This window comes from Colius striatus, chromosome 15 (assembly GCF_028858725.1).
Source record: "Colius striatus isolate bColStr4 chromosome 15, bColStr4.1.hap1, whole genome shotgun sequence".
NCBI lineage: Eukaryota > Metazoa > Chordata > Aves > Coliiformes > Coliidae > Colius > Colius striatus.
This window is the reverse complement of record NC_084773.1, coordinates 10,613,850-10,635,429: the sequence shown is the minus strand read 5'-3', so window position 1 is coordinate 10,635,429 and position 21,580 is coordinate 10,613,850. Positions and strand designations below refer to the sequence as shown.

The window sequence follows — 21,580 nt, the reverse complement described above, 5'->3', positions numbered from 1 at the left end:
AGGAATAACTTCCTTTCTCTTGCAACTTGCATGTAAAGACTCCGGACCCAATTTATATCACTTGCCTGGATGATTACACCCAATTTTAGATGAGGAAATAAAAGCACAGAGAAATTAAGGGTCTGATTCTGTAAATCACTGGACATTGTGTCACTGCCTAATGATTGTCTTGACCACGTGTTTTGCCTGTTCTCTGCTCCTCATTGACTTCTTTATTCTATTTTCTGACATTAAATTGTCCAGGTCTAGTAAACTGCCTTTGCCATCACTTAGTACAGGGGGATTTAGAGGCTTCCATCATCAAGTGAATGCCTGCCAAACAGAAATAAAGATAGCTTCTGGCTGGAGAGCAAGTGCCTGTCAGGCAGAAGTAGAGTCTCTCTCATTCCAGTAGAAGAACTCAAGAAGTTGGGTGTTGCTGAAGGTCTTGGGACATCAAAAAACGGCTACATGGCCACTACTGCAAAATCAATTAAACCCTTTGGATACAAAAATACTGCATTTGTCTAGGAGAAACAAATATCTCCCCAAGGAGAGCACATTCTAATAGCCACCCTCTCTCTCCTTCCCTGAGCTGATGTGGACAGCTTGTAGGAGCATGCTTGGAAGCAGGCAAATCTGACTGGAGTGCTCTGGAGACCAGGACTACTTCCACTGGCCATTCCCTTCCTGTCCCCAAGGCCACACCTTGGTACCTCTGTCTGGACAGTGAGCCTGGTCAGCTTTGACATGGCTTCCTAACACTACCACTCAGTGCCCCCCCAAGGTCTGGTTGCTTTAGAAGATGCTTATGGCTGGAACTAGCGCAGGGTTGGTATTTAGGATTGCTATACCAGTACTTCTCGCTAACGTAAGTGATATTTTATTGCTCTGAGAGAAGAAACCTCAGGACAGAGACACTTTTAATGATGTTGAAAATCTTTACTTCACTCTGGTGCTGCTAATTTCCTTCCCATAGGATAACAAGCCATATCAATAGAGTGTCTGAATGTCTGTACTGGTAGAGTACAGGGCAGGGATGTATGGGTATAAAGGACAGAACCGGGGTGTGATGAGGTGAGATACCTGCCTAAGTGTGTCTTAAGCAATCTCATAGGTAGGATGCAATACTATCTCCTTGGATACTTCGGAGAATCAGCCATTTGCTATCAGAGTTGTATCACATCTCTTGAATAAAGGACAATGGGAGGTATAAAATACTGATGGCTTCCATTCAAGTGGAAGCACATTAGGACAATGGCAAGCCTGAACCTAGGGAAGGCAGCTCAGCCAAATGTGTCTGCAGGGACAGCTCGTAGAACAATACAATTTCCCCAGAAGAACAAAGAGATCAGATGTTTGCCTTGCCTCTGAAAAGCACAAAGCCACAGCAGCTTGAAGGGAACTTGCAAGAAAACACTGGCCAACTCCTCTGTAACAGATATCTAGAAAAAATACCCTCTTCTAGCCAGCACAACTATACCAGCCAACTCCCATTGTAGATGTATTCATGGTGATCTAAAAGAACTGCTGTGTGTTCCCAAGGAATGTTCAAGAGTGTTGAAGAAACTGAGGCAAGGAACTATGTGCAGCTGGTTTTATTGTTTTGTTTAGACCTACATATTTCTGTGCTAGTGAAGTAATGTGCTCTTGCATCTGGAACCCTGATATGTTGATTCTAACAGGGTAATGAGCAAAAGGGACAGATTAATTGTTATTATTTTAATTGTCATTCCCTTCGTTATTTGCCTTTTTCCTTGGGTTCTGTGGCATAAAAGGCAGATTCGCTTCTGTTGAACATTCCTGTGGGGACTGAAAAAATTGATCCCACTAAAAAAGCCTGTTGGAAATATCTACAGCAGGAACCAAAGCTGCTCCCCTGTCTGTCAGAGTCCCTCTTATGTGAAGCTGGTTTGCTAATTTGCCCATCCTCTGGAAATGCATAAGAAATCATAAAAGGATGCTCCCATTCACTGTGAATGAGACAGTCACATGGAGCAAAGAGCACATAGGCATTAAAGGAACACATACATGGCTGATGAATAGAAGGGGGAAGCTTTAGAAACTCGGGCAATAGCAATACAGCAAGCAAAGCTTGGAATGTTGATTTGACAATGATAATTGTTATTTCCCCTTTGTGCTGTGCACGGTGTGATCAGACACAAAGAGGGAGCTGAATTCATCCTAAGACAAACTGTGCCAACGTAAGTCACTTTGCACCGCACAAATTTGGCCCTTGTGTGTTAGTTTGAAGTTGACCTCATTAGTACAAACAAAAGTGTTCCTCAGGAGTGACACTGAATTAGAAATTCCTTGAAGTATTTCTACAGACTAACACCACACAGTATAACTAAAGGCATTATAATTAGTGACTGAATTCTCTTTGCTTTGACTTCACTTTGGTTTATTTATTTATTTAATCATTTTGGAAGGGTCCGAAAAGTCAAATTCAACTTTGTCATCTGCTCATGCTGGGAGCTGTGCTGTTCTTCTGGAAATGCCAGTAATGAGGTGCCAAAATCAGCAAGCAATATTCACAATATAAGGGCCAGTTCAAATACAAAGGCAGGTTGTATTTCTGCACCACAGACGTTTCTGCAAAGTCCTCGGGGAAGAGAAATAGATTTTCTCCTTATTGTCTTGGCCTCTGGTTGCTAACAAGTCAGAATGAATGACAGGCATTCTTTTCAAAGAGTAAACCAAATTTTTAAAGTAAAAAGAAAAATGGGTTCTTTATTTTGGTTTAATTCTGTATTTTTAATCACACTTGTCAGGTGTAGAACTGAAAGAACTCCTAGAAAGCCACCGTTTACTCAGACAATTGCAACTCTGTTCATTTAAACCATGGTCACGATGCCAAAAGTTGAACCAACCCATTTTAATTGACCAGGACATATATGTGAACCATAAGTGTCTCAGCTTCAAGCAGTCTCATCAGGCAGACTACTTCAGTTGCTGAACACCATCTTAGTACACCTAGAGGTGTACAGGCATCATGCTAACTAGCCAAATAATGGTTTCTGTTTGATAGATGAAGAAACTCAGATACAAGGACGTCTGGAACCAACATTTTCAAAAGCATCCTCTAACTTCAAGTGTCTCAAGCTTCAATTGTCCAACCTAGAGTGGCTGATCTACAGTGAAAGAGTTGAGCATCACATTACCTATAAGTCAGTGGTGGCTGCAGGTTATTAGCAGCTTTGAAAAAACCCCTCTGGGTCTCGCAGGGTTTATTTAAGGTCAAGCAGAGGGGCAGAAAGTGCCCCAGAACAAACTGTTTGTGCTTATCTAGGCAGTAACAGCTAAAGTGCCCAGAAAAGGCTACAGGGATACAGAAAGAGAGGAAAAGAAGGTCATCTCTGATCTTCTCCAAGCCCTTTAGGGGCCTCAAAGGAAATGTCTTGACTTCTCCTCCCAGCTTTCCTTCCTCTTCCTCATCCCACCTCTATTCTTAGCAGTGTTGTCTGAGAGCTGGGAATAGAGCACGGTTTCTTAATTCCTCACCTCCTATTACCGCATATTTTGACTCAGACTGCTCAGGGTGGTGGCAGACATTTTAAACTTGCGTGTAGCTATTAGTTTTGTTTACACAAAGGCTTCTTTCCCATTAAGTAAGATTTTGTAGGCTACTGGGATATGTTACAGGTGTGCAATCAACCTGCTTTGGTACTAACAATTCTCCAAACAACAATACGTGGTCTTGATAATGCCCTTGCCCAGACCTTAAGCTTTGCCCTCCCTAGCAAGCATTTGGTGCCAAAGAGTTACTTGCTTTCATGCTCCAGGAATCCTGCTGTTGGCACAGTACATGAAAATGACACCAGAACATACTGCTTTTTCTTCCCTGCTGCATTCAACAAGACTTTTTAATTACAACTTAAGGTGAAACTGGCTCAACAAGTTGGGCAGCTTGCAGGGCCGCTGGCCAGGGAAGTGGCACCTGCATTGCTGCTAGCAAACAGCAGCAGAAGATGCTCAGTCCCCAGCTCTGGAGTGACTTCCCATTGGAAAAACAAGTGGAAAACACTGTCGCTCTCCTTCCTTAGCCCCATTACTACCTACTCTATCTACCCCATCTAATCATGATGACATCTGAGTGCCTTTGTGTGTCAGCTTCCTGTGAAGTAATCACCTAAATCCCTCTTCGGAACAAAGCGGATCCTGCTGAGGAACTCACAATAGGTGCCTTTCACTCACAGGACAACCTTGGCCTCCGTGGCACTTACAACAAAGCTTCCATATGTGCACCAGTATGGGCTGATCAGTCAGACCAACACCACACAGGATCAGAGCCGGGATATTTGTGAGCATGAAGCAAAAGCACCTCACAAAATTTCCCCATCTTGCTGACAAATCGGGTTTTTAAAGAAAATATGCTACAGGGCATGAGTCTGCCATAGCCCTTCTCCAACTTGGTGGGTCTGTTTGAGGAGAGAAAAGAGAAGAACCAGCTCCAAGGGGCAATGTCTGTGGACAGCCCCACTCTCAGAGGCTGTCTAGCCATTGTTTCCTCTTCAACCCCAGGCTAGGGCTACTTCTAATTTTTCCTTTGGCAGCTATCCCATTTTCCCCCATCCCTGGGGGAGGGATCAAGGATGAGAAGTTCTATTCTAATAGGAGACAAGTCAATGATAACCTCTGGGCATTTGCAGTGAAGAGGTATTTCTTCAGCCCTAGCTGGGATTAGATGCATAATGGGTCAATGAAGGATCCCACCGTTGACAGTTATAGCGTCATTCATTAGCGTTAAAGATTTGAACCCAAATCAACAATTGAGTTCCGAGCAGTGAAAGAATCGCCTTCAATATGTGAAACAGAATAAATCGTAACAGGTCTGTAAAAGTCCCCCAAGGTTTCTCTTTCTCTCCCTATGCAGACATATATAGAGAGATCACTTTTGCTAAACATTTAAAATTAGATGAAAGTTGCTGAGCTTCCATATCTGAAGCAGAAAAATCTGAACTACTTACGAGAAGTGAGAAGGGGGAAAAAAATGTATTTTTGGTTTGCCTATCAAAGCACTTCAAGAGAATTCTTGACTGTAGCATCCAGGCACTAACTTGTTATTCAGTCACTTACCATCTTTCTCATACATAACAATGCAAAAAGAGCTAATAATAAACAGTACATCCTCTCCTTATACACAAACACGCAAATGCAAACACACATACGCACCTACACACTTAAGAACCACTTGTAAATGAGCAACACTGATCCCATCCACTTTTGTTGTCACAAAACTAGGGCAAGCTCACTCTCAATTAACTGCTTAGTGCACAGTGCCCTAAAAAAATTAACTACTTGGAGAACTTGGATGCCAAGATTTAACTCTCAGCTCTTTATCATCCTTTCATTTCTAGATCAAAGACTCATCCACTCACTACTAATTTGCTGAGAAATTAAATATGAAAGAAGAAAGCAATTCCACAACTGCGTGAAGAAGGTTGTGGGCAGTTAATGATTAATTAGCATTATAATACAAGACAGCCTCGTTTCACACTGGAAGCTTGTTTTGATAGCTTTCTTTTTTTTTCTGTGGAGGAAATCTTCAAGTTGAGGCAAAAACTACTAAAACATCAGTGTCAAAAACTTCCCTCCTTGTTTCTGAGAGACAGTTAGCATAAAATGCTCTGTGGATCAGGGTGATCTTAAACCAAGATGCACGTTCTACAGCCCACCAGTGCAATGAAGCTACAGTCCTCCCCCCTGGAGACAGTGCACTTTGGGCTTCCCCACCTCCCGTGGGATTTTCATTGCCCCTTTGGTGGCATAAACCCACAGCCAACTAACTTGGACCCGTATCCATCTCTCAGTGCAGTTGCAGGCTGATTTGGACACAGGAGGATGTCTAACCTTTTGGGTGATTATGGAAAAAGTTTAACTCCCTACTACAGCTTGAACAACTTTTTCCTGTGACTGTTTTCTAGCCGTATATAACTGACATAGCTTTTCCTGTTGGCTTACAGAAAATAGCAAAACAATATCCAGATTTTTATGAAGTAGCTACATATATAACTAATGGTGACATAAATACATGCCAAGCCAGCAGATACTGGGAGGAAGAAGAAAGGTCGTAACTATGCTTATAACACAGCTTTCTATAATCAGCACACAACCAACATGGGAAGCTACGACAGTAAAGGGATTGTTTAAACTACAACAAAAACATTATAAGAATTTCCCTGTCTGGTTCCTTGTCCATGGTCATTACTGAGGTCAGTTTTGAAATCAGAGTTGCCAGTGAAAGAGGTCCCTAAATCATTCACTAACTGTAAGTAAGTTTTTAAAACCCCCAGTCTAAAAACAATCCAGTCACATCATACTCTTCCCGTTGCCCCAAGATTTCAGCTACTCCTGTTGAAACTGAAGTCACATGCTGATGTTCAATTTGTTGACACCAAGAAAACCAGAAAAAGTAACCATCCCTAAGCCTGTGCCCCATCCCTCCCTGACTGCCTGTGCTGGAAGTTTCATGACAGTTGTTTATTGCTGACAGTCATCAGCCACCTGTATGTGCCACTCGGCAGCACACCAACCTGTCAACTAAGGCATGAAATGAGAGGAACTCCACATCTTACATCTGTAAGGCCAACTTGAAGGAATAAATGTTTGGAGAAAAAAAAAAGTCTTTAGAGTAGGGCTCTGAGATGAGAGAAATCTCTCTCAGTGGCTCTGTAGAGCTCCATGCACACAGCCCTGTAAAGTCAGACAAGCTATAAATAATAATTACACGAATGGAGTCTTACTGATAGTAAAAAAAGACATTTGCTTGAAAGTGCTCACCTGGGATTTGCTGCTGGCTTCCAATACCTGCAGAAGAGATACTGCCCATCAGCATTGATGATATGGGGCAGGTCCTTGTATGGGATGTTTTGAGGACTCCGCTTTGGCGAACTTTCCTCTGGCATTCTGGAAGAATGACCTGCAAGGTGTTGGAAGAAACAAGACATACTTTGAAACAGGTGATGGCAAGATAGAGGCTGACAGGCTTGGTAGCCACAGACATTCAAGAAAGTCAGTCAGTAAGGCAGGCACCACTCATAGAAGTCTCCTTCCAAAACCCCAGCCATAAAGCCACCCCAAATCTTTACTGCTTTAAAAGAGAAATGTAGCATTTTGTGTTCAGAAGTGGCTCACATTTTGGGGGAGGGCACTGGAGGAGGGGGGGAAGGAGGGAAGATCAAATCCACCATCACTACTTCATTACAGCTTTCTCTCCCCCACTTCTCCCATCTGTGTTTATTTTGTATCATTTTGTGAAACGGATCCTAAAAAGAGTATTTCAGCTGCAATCAAGTGCAGATTGTGCAGCAACCGCTACAGATATGACAAGATAGCTGCATAAAGATTTATCTCTGCCTTTACATCTCCAAAGAACAGCAGAGGGTATGCAGCAGAGGTATCTGCCACCGTGCCATCATTAAGATCTTCTCTGACATCTCAGACAGGAAGGTGGCGGCGGTGGGGAACGAAACATTTCCAGGCGAATTTGCAACAAACCTGTTTTCATCCTGTGCAAGGGTTTGCATTCTAGTGAGGAGCCAGCATCGCAAGTCAAATGCAAGCAGAAGAGGCTTTTTGCATCTCGCCGCGGAGGTGCATTCGCACTCCGCCAAGCTCGCAGCCCCCACGGACCCCGCTGGGTCCCTCCCGGGCAGCTCCGGCGCGCCGGGCGGGCTGTGCAGGGCTGGCCGCGGCTCCTCTTCCCGGCTCGCTCGCTCTTTGAGGAAAGTCGCTTGGGTAATTCACCACTTCTCGTTCATTTCATCACCTTTTTTTTTTTTTCCCCCTCTTTTTTTTTTTTCCTCCTTCTCAAACAAATTGCGTGTGTGGGCTGAAGTGGCGGTGGTGGGAGGGGAGGTTGGGAAGGGTGGGGGAGAGGGAGGGCTGACGAGTGGGAAAGCTGCAGTCCACTTTCCAGAAGCTGCTGCACACACATCAAAGGCACCTTGAACACATGCAGCTGGAGCAGCTCAGAAAGTTCCTGCCGCTGCAGGTTGTTTGCAACTTTTACTTCCTTCCTGCCACTTACTGTTCGGAGGCCACGGCGACGGGGGGAGGCGAGGGAGGGGGAGACCTTTTTCTCAAAGCGATCCCCGCTGCGAAGCCATCTCGCGTGTAAGCACAACTTCCCCGACCCCTCGCTGCCAGGCGGGGAGCGGGAGGGAGGAGGGCAGGAGGAGGAGAGAGGAGGATCCAAGCAGCGACGCGATCCCGGGTCGCAAGCCCCGCACACGCATCCTCCCGCCGGAGCACCACAGCCGCCTCCCCCGCGGGGCCGAGCCCGGGCGGCTCCCGCACGGTGCGCAGCGGCGGAGGGGCGGGCGGGGAGGCGGCTGCGGCTGCCCCCGCCCCTCCGGGACGGGCACGGACCGGGCGAGCAGCGGTGCCCGCGGGCGGGGGCGAGCCCTGCCGTGCCCCCGGCAGCGGGGAGGGGAGGTCCTCGCCGGGCGAGCTCCCCGCAGCGTTCGGGCGGCGGCGGCGGGGAGCGGGAGCCGCGGGGAGCTGGGAGCCGCGGGGCCGCCCGCAGCACCGGCTGTCAGAGCCGAGCGCCGGGCGCTCGCAGTAGGAGTGGCCGCTCAGCTGACTGCCGGCGGGCTTGGGTGGCCGCGAGTGACGCCCAGGTTGCCTGGATGGCTTTGATAACGCTGGATGCGGAGAGGGGCGGCGATGAAGCCGTGCTGTCTCCTGGGCTTCGCCGCTATTTGTAGTTCCGAATCCAAACTTGACTGTTTGCATTTTCAGGCTTGGAAGCCACGCCGGAAAGATTTGAGTTCTTTTAAATACGAGTTCAGAGGAGCTCCTGAAGCCCTTTCCTCATGGTAAAGGCAATTTATAACTACAGTCTGTAATTTATACTCACATATAATCTACTAGTGCACCTAATCACTGTAGATTCTATGCAATACATATGTTGCAACTGTGTAATGAGAGATCTGTTTGATGGTATATGATACTTGCTTATAAAAATGGTCACAGCTAGGCTCCCCGGAGTTAAAATAGCTTCCAGCCTTAAGGCATGATACTGAGTTTTGTCATTTAATACTGGTAAGTGCTTAGCATTAATTGAGCACTTCTAAATTGTTTATATTAAGGACACGGACTCAGGACTTTTATGTTTCATCAGGATACATGCCTATATATATATTTAGAGGTCTCAGGCTGTTTTAAGAAGAAGCAGCTATTAACAATATATTTTAAAGCTAAGTAATATGTTTATTGAGTCCAAACCCAGGCACAAAGGCTGAGGAAAAGAATCTATGCTAACAGCAAGAAATGCTAAACCTCAGAGATGACCCATATAAAAGTAAAAAGGGAATAAACCCCAGATTTTTGCCTCTCTCAGTGTCATTTATATTTAATGCCCTAAGGAGGGTGGTGGTGTTTAGTTATAAATGGCAAAACCAAAGTTAGGTATTGCTGTAACTGCTGTTGTTTAAAAAACCCCAACGTTTAGAGTTGTTTATAGTGACCAAGGTTTAGGTCAGATGGGGTCTTAGCCAGAGCCCCAGGAGCTATACTTGGAGGTATATAATTTACTAGGCCAGCTACTGCCTGAGCAAGGATCAGAGGAATTAAAGAGTTATCACAAGACAGCTCTAGAGCTGGAAGAAGCAAAGGCATATATATGTATTTAATGGATACAGATCAGATAATAACTGGATTAGGAAGAAAAGAAAGAAGGAAAGAAATCTCTTCCCCTGCTCACAGTTTATCTCCCAGGAACACTTTACTGCTTCCCTACAGCCATCCATGAAACCTGATGCCAGGAACAGGCTCCTCTCCCACTGTGGTGCTGGGAATATCCAAGTTCCCAGGGCCACAGAGAGGTGGAAGGAGACAAGGGGAAAAAATTGCATTCTAAAATGCAGGCTAAAAATAGCATCTCAAAGAAAATGACCTTTGTTGGTACACAAGGGTGAGATCCTGTCTTTGACAGCCTGTCCTGGTCAGTCCAGATACAGGATTCCCTGGATACCCTGCTAACCTCTGTGTAGCTAGTATTGGAGGCAGCAGGACTGGGGTCCAACCTACACTCTCTGCCAGGCGCAGAATCCCACCATTACACAGGAGCACAGGATCTGACAACCCCTCCTGCCTTTACTCCCATCCTCCCTGAATTTGAGGATGTTTGTTCTCATAGGTAGCACACTCTCCTCCATTTCATGGTAATAGCATAAAAATGAATGAGAAACAACTGCTGACTAGTTACCATATTATTTTATGGAGTTTAATCTGTGAATGAAAAGCCACCTGAGAAAACTGGGTTGGGCCTGAAGAATTCACCTAGCTGATGCCCAAACACCACACAGGGCTTTAGCAGAGCAATTATTGCATACTAGCTCCCTGTGAGAAATCAGAGAGATGTCTGAGCATGCAGTATTTATGAGACTGTAACGTCTTCTCTTGTCTCAGTGGGGTAAAATACATTTTGGAAATACAGTTTAAGCTAAATCAACTTCTTAATAAAAAACAGAATTACATTTGGTGATTCTTTACACCAGCTCAATAATTGCTTAAGCCTTGTAGGTTTATTAAAGGATGAGCCCTTCTTAGTTTAAGCATCTCTATTCACCCCCAAGGTACACACAGGAGTGTAGAGAAAGAGGATTATGGCCTCAAATAAGGTAAATTTTAGGAAAAGAAACAATTGTCCGAGTGACAGTGAAAATGTATAATGAAAACTTGTTAGCACAGCAAGGGGAGAGAGAGAATCAGATAGACAAGGAGGGAGGGAGCAGGATGGATGGGAGATTGCACAGCGAGCTGGCATGTAATTCTGCTGGTGGGGTGAGGGAATGAGACAGGATTTTCTTTGTCATTAGGCTTTCATTCACAAAATGAGTTTTTAATGGATCACATCCTGTTGGCATGCAAAGGTAAATAGACTGTATGAGATCCTTCTGCTCTGGTTGATGATACCATGCTCTTAAATTGCAAACTGGTATTTTTATTTGAGAAGTGGATTTGATGGGGTCTAGGTTCTAAACCATTTGGGATTCTACTCACCAGGAACACAAAGACAACTTTTGCTGACAAGAAGGAGGAAAAGAAAATAATAGAGGAGGATGCAATAATAAAATATTGAAGTGAGTGGTTATGGAAGAATCTGCTCCAACAGAAAAATGCTGGAAGTTGCAGTAGTCAGGGAGCAGCTGGAGAGAGCAACAGACAGCACAAGCAAGAGAGCACATGGGAAACGGGGGGAGATGAAGCATGAAGAGGAAGAATTAAAATCAAGTGGAAAGCAAAGAAGCCAATGCCACTAAAGCTGTCAGTTTAGAGTCATTATTTTGGATTTGCCCTTCTCTGGCTATTTTTTTAAAATTTATCCCTAGCCAGAGAGCAGTCATTCAGCTTTACTTGCTGGTGTAATCTGCCTTTGGTTGCCTGTTGGTACTCCTGAATAAGACATGTATGGGGGTGAGATAAGAGTGGGGGCTGGGATAAACTGCTTTCGTTTTCCTCTAAAATACCTAATTTAACATCTTGCAGCTGAAATACAGATTTGGTGTCAGGCAAACGGGATTGAGGAAGAAAATGTTAAAGGACAATATTATCTTAATGATGTTAATCTTAACAATATCAGGAGGAATTTATCTTGGCACTGGTCTGCAATTCTGCAGCCTCACATACCTCTTCACAAATTAGTGCCAAGTGAAATGGAGAAAGGTTGAAGGGTTAGCACAGGGATATCTGAATAACGTAGAAATTCTTTGCAGGCTTCCACTGATTCGTTGCCCATCAGTTATTTCCCTTGTCCTAATCAGCAGGAATAGAATTATTAGATTAAGCTACAAGTGGCTTAATACCCTTAGATGCCAACTACAGTCAAGTAATAAAGCATTTTTTACCATATAAATGAAAAGAATTAGTGTTAAAAATAGTCCTAATTTTTTTTGGTGGGTAATAAAAATTCTGCAAATCATGCTGTGATTAGAAGTCGCTTACAAAGCTGTGACTGCAAACAGTAGCTTTATGAGTGAAGTGATTAGTGTCTTGCCTGTGCTCCTTATTTGACAGGACCAAAAATACCCACTTAAAAATATACTTCTTGAATATAAGTTTCAATCCTTTAAACTGATATATAGAAGATGACCCATCCTACATAGATGCTAATTTGAGAGCTGGTTGTTTTTAATTACAGAAGAAATCCGTGTTTTGTTTGCTGGTTCATTTATGTCTTTTTTTTCTCAAATTAAAAATCCCACAAGAATATTAATACCAGATTCTGAGGCACTCTCAGTATCAAATCTATAAAAGGCATCCTCCAAAGGTAGGAAATTCAAAATGAAAGGTGGAAACTCTGCCCTAAAGTTTTGTCTACAGAGGGGAAATTGATAGTTATTACCACAACCCTTCTTGAGAATAACTCTGCCTTGGGAAGAAATATGTTTTTTATAAAAGTCTGAGGTTGTGTAATCTTAGCAGTGTCCCAGCAAGGGAGCTGATCCACACTGGGTGCAGCAGACAGCAGCTCACTGGTGGGTTTTTTCAGGTGCACAAGCCCCTGGTCTATAGAAATCTCAGGGGAATAGTACAGGTCTGGAGCACTAGAATGCCTGGCCACATCTTCCCCCTGCTTGCCAGCATGACATATAAGGCCCTGCCAAATTCCCCTTCCTCATGATTATTAAAAAAAAAAGTTAAAACATCATTTTCCCCTGTATCATGAGAAGTTTTCTTTCAACTCTTGTCCCTTTTTATCTCTGTGGCCCAGGATTGTTTTCTAAATAAAAGTTTCCTCTGCTGGTACATAATTAGTTCAATTTTCCCTCTGGTTTCACCCACATCTCAAGAATAAACCTCAGTGGTTTATACCTTGGACAAGCACATTGCTGCAGCACTTGAAGGGAAATCCTGTCCTTGTCACTATGAGGACAGACAAATGAATGTGTCTGCTATGGGACGGCATTCACTATCTTGCTGTGACAGCACTGTGTGACACCACATGGCTGTTGGTAACATGTTGGTCATCTTGGTAGAAACAGGGCTTTTATGGCAGAAAACATAATTAAAAGGTGTCTTAAAATAAAAGGTTCTAACCTTTAAATTTTGATATGCATAAAAGTAAGACAACATTGTATTTTTCTCCAGGTGGAATTGTGGTGCCAATTGTGAGAAGTATCTGAGTGTTCTTTTTCTCACCTCAGTTATGAAGGATGACTGCATAATCCACTTCACAAACCCAGCATCATTGTATCAGGACTAAATAATCCAGCCAAAAGATACAGCTATTCTGTGGTGGTTAGAGTGCTGCTTTGGTAGCCAAACTGGAAGCATTGACTGGAGAAGAGTTATTATTTTGCCGCCTGGTTTTCTTGCTGCTTTGCAATTGACAAAGCATCATTTATCATGCTTTGCATTCCAATTTTTCTTTGCATGTTTTCCAGCTCATCATAACATAATTATGTTTCTGTTTCTTCCAGCCAGGGGCTGATACTTTCTTTTCCGAAGACAACAGCTGCACTGCACAACCTTGATGAATCCCCATAAGGGTAAAATGTGTCTGTGGTGCTTCTTTCTGCCTTGGCAACCCAAATGTTCAAGCTCTTTATTTTTTATGACAAACGCTGTTTTAAAATGCACCCAACCCCGATGCTTTCTTAGCATTTCTCAAAATGAGGCTTTATATTATAATTTAGACTTGAAATAATCAACATCCTGGCTTTTTTTTTGTAATTTTAAAGCTTTCTTTTGTAATATTTCTTTTTATGGTGTTTATAGGCTCATGAACACCGAGAAGGAATTTTAGAGAGCCATAGTTACTGACGTGCAATTTATTTTTTGGACTAAATTGATTTTATGTGTGAAAATAGGCACAATCTGGAGGTGTGCTTTATGCTCCTAAAAGGCATCTTAAGGGAGCTTTGGTGGTACAGGTGAGTAATTTCTTAACTTGGCCTCAGTTCGTCCAGCCACACTGCAATATAAGCTAATCATACCAACCTGGACTGTAATATGCATTAGCTGCCAGTGATGGAAAGCACTGTAAAAGACACATAGTATTCTTATTGTGACTTACTGAGATATTCATGTAACTCTAATTTAGTATTTTGAACGTGAGCTTTCAAGGTACTTCAGAAAGGAAGGTTAACATTTTTATTTAATGGAATGAAAATCAGGGCAGAGAGAAGCAGGGCTCAGTGCTGGAGGCAAGCTGAGGGCAGAATCCATTCTTAATGCTCCTGATTTTGTTTGCCTAGTTGTACTATTATTAATTCCCACCTCATCTCACAATCTATCTATCAGAGCACAGTGAACAACTGAAGCAGTAACTTTTTCCATCGTTAAAGGTTACCTAGATTTGCAAATGCAGGGAGTATTGTGTCCTGGACAAACCCACAGCCTGGATAACCACTTTCCTCAGGGCAGAATTTTCCCTTCAGTTTTGCTTCCTATCTAAATCTCATGGATGCTTTTTCCACAGCCATCATCATTTGAAGATTGATTGTATTTATATATAAAAAATACAGTAATTCCTTACACAGATGCAAGAGTTTTAGCTCATATGAGCAGCCCTTTTTACATCTATGTGCACTGTGATCTTGGGATACTTTGGGATATTTTGGCATGAAGGTGTATGTAGCAACATTTTACTTTTGTCCACCACATTGGTTACTGATGTCAGTGCCTCAAAGGTTCTTATATGTTGGTGAAAACTAAACCTGACCAGTCAGGACTAATTTAATCTTCTATCCATGAATGGTGAGTATAATTGTGTTATTGCCAGAAAAGGAAGTAGGCTTGTTGTTTTGGATGTACAGTGAATGTATGGCTCATGAGAGCTTGCTTTGTGCTCTTTCTTCCTTACAATCCCTGTGGCAAATTCTGTCAGATTCTGCTCAGATATATTTTGGTTTTTTTTCTTGTTTTATCTTTGGTTTCTTTACTCATTTGACTCACACATGTTCAGTGTAAGATGTGCATTTTCTTTCTGATTCATGTACAGTAATTACTTCCTAACATCTGCCTAACAGATTTTGTAAGAAAAGTAACTCTGCAAATATTAAGAAAAAAAAATGTATGAAATCTTTGAAATGGCTATCACTGGGGTTTGTTATCCACAGCTGACTGGATTCATTCCCAGCCAGGAAGCTGGTTCAGCAAAACAGCTGCATTAGTTATTTAACAGAGGTCTGATTCTGCGCTTGTTCACACTGATGTAAATCAGGAGTAGCACTAGAGAAAATAAAAGAGTATCCCTAGTGCAAAATGGATGTTGGAGAAAAAGTAAGCATTATGATTTAGAACAACAAGAGAACTCTAGCAGATACTCTGCCATCCTGGTATAGGTGTTAGGCAGGATCCTCGTGTCTTACAGAAACATTACATTAAATACACTGCTCACTTCTGGGAGCATTCTCCTGTATATGTACTGTCGTAGCACCAAAGGGCCAACAAACTTAAGGCCGAGCTGTGCTCAGTACCATGAATTCACATGGGACTTATTCTGTACCAGGCAACACATCCATTACTGTTTGCATCTGGTTCATAATTTTCCCTCTCAGTTATTTAATTTTTGCAGTATCTGCTACAATTTACATTATATCTTCTAGTACAGGAAAACACACTTGCTGGTTTTCCTCCTAATCTGAATTAATGCATGTAATAATTAGCACAGAAGCACACTTTGGAAAAGAGGAGGTCAAATGGGGAGCACTGCAGTGAAAAAGGGGACAGAGTGTCCGTAACAAAAGTATTTCCTATGCAGGATGATAATGCTATATCTCAGGATTATCAGACCCTCATGTGCTCTAGAGATGGATATCTTCCACCCTCAAGGCTTTTTACACCCCTTGTATTAGATTTATTGTATATTAAGAGCATATGATGCTAATAACATCAAAAGTTATGGTATCTTAAGAGTTCAGCCTTCCAACTCTCATGCTGTTTCCTCCAACACAAGATATCCATCATATCTTGGCTGCAGGCATTGATTCTCACATAGGAGAGGTATCTGTGGTTTTGTTTATGCGTTGTAGTCACGAGCATCTGCAGTTGTGTGGGTTGGTAATGTCAATTCAAATTCCTGGTACAGACCTGTCGGTGGGGCTTCCTGAACTCCTGCACATAGGAACATTCCAGTTCACAGCACTAAGCTTGGAAACCAGCATGTGTTAATGCTTTTTACTTGTTGATTTTTCCTAATACATTACTGAATCTTCCCTGAAGTTACAGTAACTTTTAAAATGGAAATCTAAGTTTTGGAGTTGCTACCCTTTCAGACATGGAGGAAAACACACAGCTCTTGCATGTATTTGCATGATACTCCCATCATTCCCAGACCTTGGGGAGTTTTGAGGAAGAGGACAGCAGAGGGAAGTCTGTGACATTCAACACCTGAGCCAGAGTGCACAGAGCATCTCTTCCTCCTGTGCTGTGAAATGTGCATGAGACATGCTGAGCAATGACTGTATCCTCATTCCCATCCCAAGACCTGCACTCAGGGCTGAAGCACTTGCAGGGATGGGATTACAGCAGCCGTCTATGCTTTGGTTTAAAACAAGGACAAACTCCAAGCTTTTGCTGTTGTAGGGCTCAGTCTGAAATGAGACGGGTGAAACCAATCCATCAATGTCTGCCTGAGTCCTTAACCTCCCTCTGCACTCCGATTCAGACACGTACCACAGGCTGCACCCCGGCAGTACAGCTCTGTGCCATGTCTCGGCTGCCCCCAGCTCTGCCCCTAGTTTCAGATTTCTTTAACACCATGCTCTGCAACAAATGAGGATTTCAGGGGCAACTTCAGGAAGGCCAGAAAGATATCTTTCTGCTGCTTTGAAAGCTGTGAGTGTGAGCCATTCATTCAGCACAGCATCCCTTAGCCATTCATATCTATCTGAAGATCAAATATATTTTTAATAATCAATCTGAGGTATTTTTTTTTTTCACTAGACAATACCCAACTGTATTGTAAGAGCTGTTGGGACTGAGCCAGAGAATTTGGCAGCAAGATATGGAACATTTGGGCTTTCAGCACTTAGGAACATATGGGAAGAGGTTTGGAAGATTGCCACATGGGGTGTAACCTGGAAGATGCTACATTTCTTCTTCCTTTTTTCCTGGACCAAAGTAGAAGAAATTTTCCTTTTTTTGAAGGATCCTAATTCCTATTTCCTTTTCTGTGATATACTGCTGCTCTAGAGTAAACCACTATGTATAGTTGCAAGGTTTGAGCAAAATCAGCTACGTGTTTACGGGCAATGGTAGATGGGTAATTGAAGGGGTGACTATTGCAGATCTTTCCAAGTTTTTATCTGCTAACTTTTGAGATCTCTTGCAGATAAACTCACAAAGCTACAGTCTGGAGACTCAAATCACGTGGGGAAAGAAGATGTCTGGTGCCTCGCCTGAGTCAGGATGTGTGCCATTTGATAAGGCCCTGCTAGGTGGTCCATCCTTGCTCCCTGTCACCATCTGGCTTCACATCACCTTGACACCTGTGGATGGATAGACAGTTCAGGCTGCCTGCCTGCCTCTGGGACATAGTTTCATCATATGGGTTGGAGCTGTGGCACTACACTACAAATGCCAGCCACATTTGGGGAAGCAGGGCATGGGAGAGAGAAGCCACCTCTCAGGACTGGAAACGTACAAACTATCATCTTCACACCACTTCAGGGACAGATGCCTCATGCCCATGATGGGAGATGTTCATGTCACTCAATTATTGCATCTGTTGGTCAGAAAAGTGATGCCTAGTTTGCTTTGTATTTGGGAATTCATTCACTGTAACCACTGCATAAGAAAGCAGGTTTAAGGCATATTGAGGGGCAGAGTTGTGCAGCAGGGTGGGAGGCTGCAGCAAATACCAAATTTACTGTAATACACAAACCTGGATATCCTCAGTTTGCACAGTTGGCACATGGGCCCTGCAGCTTAGTGAATACTAATCTCTCCAACCGGTAGGAATGCATCATCTCTCATTTAGCAATGACAAAGACCAGAGAGTTGCAGGAACTTGTACTGAGTGACAGATAAAGTCACAGCAGCAGAATTATGGTCTGCTTTGGTGTCCTGAATAGTAGACCACCCAAGTTTGCCAAGACTACATCCGACAGCAGGATGGAGTCACTCTGGGGCTTTTCCATCAATCCCTGTCCCTGATTGTTCAGTTCAAAGCAGGCTGCAGCTCTCATCCCTTCCAAGTGCTCAGGTTTCCTTTCCTTCAGAAACAGTAAGAGCAGTGGGGAAGAAGTGTATGCCAGCTCTACCTTCATCAGGGAAACCAGCCTGGGTATGCATTCACTTCTGGGAATTGGGAAGCACTCTCAGCCCCACTGTTTTGGTTATAGTCCGAGTGGTTCTTGCCCACAAACTCACTGTGGCTTTTTTTTTTTTCACTCACATTTTCATGTGATGGTTGTTTGAGCACATGTAGGTAAATAATGACTTGCCAGGGCATGTTTGTGTTATTTCCACAATACTGACATGCCAGGGTCACAAAGGTGTCTCTCAGTTATGGAAGGGATGAGTGAAGGCTAAGGAGGTGACATCCAGGAACAGGAATTGAGCTTGAAGGAATTGATGACCCAAGCAGAGGAAAGAGCATCTCCTCCAAAGGCATTCAAAGACCTGTGGCAGTAGCTGAGGACTGACCATGCAGGTGAGGAGAGCAGAAAAATAATCAAGCCCCAAAATTATTTGAATGGGATTTGTTTGGAAATGAAACCTCTGCCTTTCTGAATAAAACTTGGGAAAGACTGGGTGAGGCTGGAGCAGTTTTTAAGCTTATATACTGTACCTGCAGCGTTTCTGAGCCAGCTGAAATCTGATTTAGAATGTTTTTAATATTCTGTTTCCTCTTGCAGTACATACCCTGGGAAACTTTATTTCTACTTTCTGTGGCCATAAGTGCCCCAAGTTCTGCTATTTTGAATATGCCCTTCCTCTCCTGATTTTCAGGTTTGCTGTCCATTTGGAAATCTTTTTGACCCTAAGACAGTAACATCCATAATTTTCTTAGTGAGACTGAAATGTGCTAAAACATACAGAACGGCATTTCCACAACTCCTGTCCAGTTAAGTGTTTGTTTGCCTCTCCATTCCCATCTCTGCTGATCTAAAAGGAGAAAAAATGCTCCCCTATCAGGCCATTCCTTCTGCCTGATTAACTGGTGGCTATCACAGGTCTTCCTTTGCACTGTTACAGTCTCATTACCACAGGAAAAAAACCTGGTGGGTGTTGAGATGGAGTGGGGCAGCACTAAAGAACCCCCCAGGTTTCTGTTTATAGCAAAAAGCTGCCATGTGCTCATTGGAAATCAGCAGATATTTTTCCTTAAAGCATCCAGCAGTGCAGTGCAACTCACTAATAACTGCTTGTCAGGGGATCAGGAGGGAAACCCCAGAAGAGAGACTGTAGGTGCAGTTAGAAGCAGTGGTGAGCAGTTGACTTGGGGGGCTTTCTTTTGCTTTCATTTAAAAGATAGAAAGACCTACAAATTAAGCAACATCTAGCTCCTAATGTGTGAAACTGCAATTTGCATACATCATGGCAGCTGCTGAGCTGGTCCTTATTACCTCTGCTGGAGTGTTAATTTAGCCCCAACTTTCTCATTTATTTAAATGAAAAAGCAGCAGGGGGCTGGCATGCTGCATTATCTGTCAGGCAACCTGGGAATCAGGTTGACAGAGCCAGGAAGAGATTTCAATTCAGAGGGACTGCAGGGGTGCTGTCCTCCAGGACCGGTGGGTGCAGGTGAGCTCCTGATTGCTCTCAGTCTGCCCTAAAGGTCAACACCCTAAGAAAAAAATTATCAATGTTATATTTGGACTAACATAAGAAAACAGATAAGAGGATTAAATTAAAAACCTCTCTGATTTTTTTCTCTCCCTATGTATCCAAACTGGCAATGTACATATGGATATGACAACCAAAATATTATTATTGGTCCTAACATAATACAGATCATGATGTGGTCCAAACTCCCATCAGGGGCTGGATGCACCCCGGCCCTATGCCCATGCAGGAGAGTGCCAAAGCTGCTCAGGTGAGAGGGTGCTTGGAGGCACTTCCACGTGTGGCTGATGCCAAGTGGGTGGAGGGATATCCCAGAACTACTCACTTGTGGGAAGTAAAGCAAATATAAGGTACTAGTCCCCAGATCAGAGGCTGTCTCAGTCTTCAGGACAAGAGGGCAACAAGCTGCAGGGAATACCTGAGCAGGGAGGAGTGAAGAGCAGTGGCCACACTGAGAAGTCACCAAGGGGCATTCAGTCAAGCAAGCATGAGGCTCTTCTTTTCTGAGCTACAATGTTGTACCACCTTTTAATGACACATCTGTGTAAAATTTTGCATTTATCAGTGGAGAATGAGCCACAGCAAAGCTGCAGAACCACAGAATTATCATGGCTAGCAGTAAGCTCAGGTGGCCAAGAAGGCCAATGTCATTCTGGCTTTTATCAGGAACAGTGTGGCCAGCAGGACCAGGGCAGTGATTGGTTCTCCATACTCGGCACTGGTGAGGCTGCACCTTGAATATTGTGTTCAATTTTGAGCCCTTCACTACAAGAAACACACTGAGGTGCTGGAATGTGTCCAGAGATGGGCTTTGGAGCTGGAGAAGGATCTGGAGCACAAGTCTGATGGGGAGCAGGTAAGAGAGTCAGGGGGATCTTTATCCTGGAGGAGAGGAGGCTGAGAGGAGACATGATCACTGTCTACAGCTACCTGAAAGGAGGCTGTAGTGAGGTGGGAGTTGGTCTCTTTTCCCCATAATTAATGATGGGACAAGAGGAAATGGCCTTAAGTTGCTCCAGGGGGGGTTTAGATTGGAGATTAGGAAAAACTGTTTCCTTGATAGGATTGTCAGCCCCTGCCCCAGGCTGCCCAGGGATGTGATGGAGTCCCCGTGCCTGGACATATTTAAAAGCTGTGTAGCTGAGATGCTGAGGGACATGGTTTAGTGATGGGCTTGGCAGTGTGAGGTGAGTGGTTGGACTTGATGTTCTTAAAGGTCTTTTCCAACAAAAATGATTCTATGATTCTATGTTCAAGAGTGATGGAGGCAGTGAATTTAGTTCATCAGGTTGGTCTAAATGTTTCAGTGGCAACAAAGAAAACCCATGTCCTGATACTACCCAGAGCTTAAATGAGCTGATGTAGTTCTCTCCTAAAGTTCAGCTGTAATTGGCTGTGGATTGTGGGTCTGTTTGCTGCAAACCATGGTGTATCTTCACCTATCGACAATTCACATACACCTGCCCATCAAAACAAGTTTTCTGCTTTCAAGTGAACTGCAAATGTGTAGCTGTTCCCAAAGGCTGTACTCAGAAAAACGCACTTGGAAACTGGTCAGACTTCTTCCTAAAAAGAGGATATTTTTCCAATAGGTGAATCTGTAGCAGCTGAGATCCAGAAAGGAATGTCTTTGCACAGTGCCAGAATGTGCTGTATGGTTGGTGCAGTGCAAAAATTGTTCTAAAACATTAAATTCAACACATATTTCCTAAACACTGATACATTCACATCAAATGTCTCTTCTGTTTCTGACACCTACTTCTTAACATTGTTTTAAAATACACTGTGTTAAAAGATCACCCATATGTTGTATTACCACAGATCTTCTTCCCTTTGCCATTAACTTAACAAAGTT

The 21,580-nt window shown here is 43.4% G+C and overlaps 1 protein-coding gene and 1 long non-coding RNA gene across 4 annotated transcripts in view; one reads left to right on the top strand and one right to left on the bottom strand.

The window, feature by feature from the left end:
* MGLL (monoglyceride lipase) overlaps window positions 1-8,304 on the bottom strand; it is a 70,186-nt gene extending 61,882 nt beyond the window's left edge. Inside the window, exons 1-2 of one of the 2 annotated variants that reach the window (XM_062008291.1) lie at window positions 8,012-8,304; window positions 6,763-6,901 (exon numbers count right to left, since the gene is read on the bottom strand). In XM_062008291.1, the coding sequence (XP_061864275.1) occupies window positions 6,763-6,887 (125 nt within the window). In that variant the 5' untranslated portion in view covers window positions 6,888-6,901; window positions 8,012-8,304. Of the gene's footprint in view, window positions 1-6,762; window positions 6,902-7,479; window positions 7,985-8,011 lie in introns of those variants that run through there. The other variant, XM_010198859.2, reaches the window with a different exon arrangement.
* LOC133626828 (uncharacterized) lies at window positions 7,878-20,499 on the top strand. 2 transcript variants are annotated; one of them, XR_009819792.1, is made up of 5 exons: window positions 7,878-7,975; window positions 8,725-8,801; window positions 13,410-13,478; window positions 13,708-13,862; window positions 17,267-20,499. It is a non-coding gene; the product is annotated as an uncharacterized LOC133626828 (long non-coding RNA). The 2 variants fall into 2 exon arrangements; XR_009819793.1 differs by lacking the exons at window positions 7,878-7,975; window positions 8,725-8,801 and adding an exon at window positions 12,322-13,224.
* The last annotated feature ends 1,081 nt before the right edge of the window (window positions 20,500-21,580 follow it).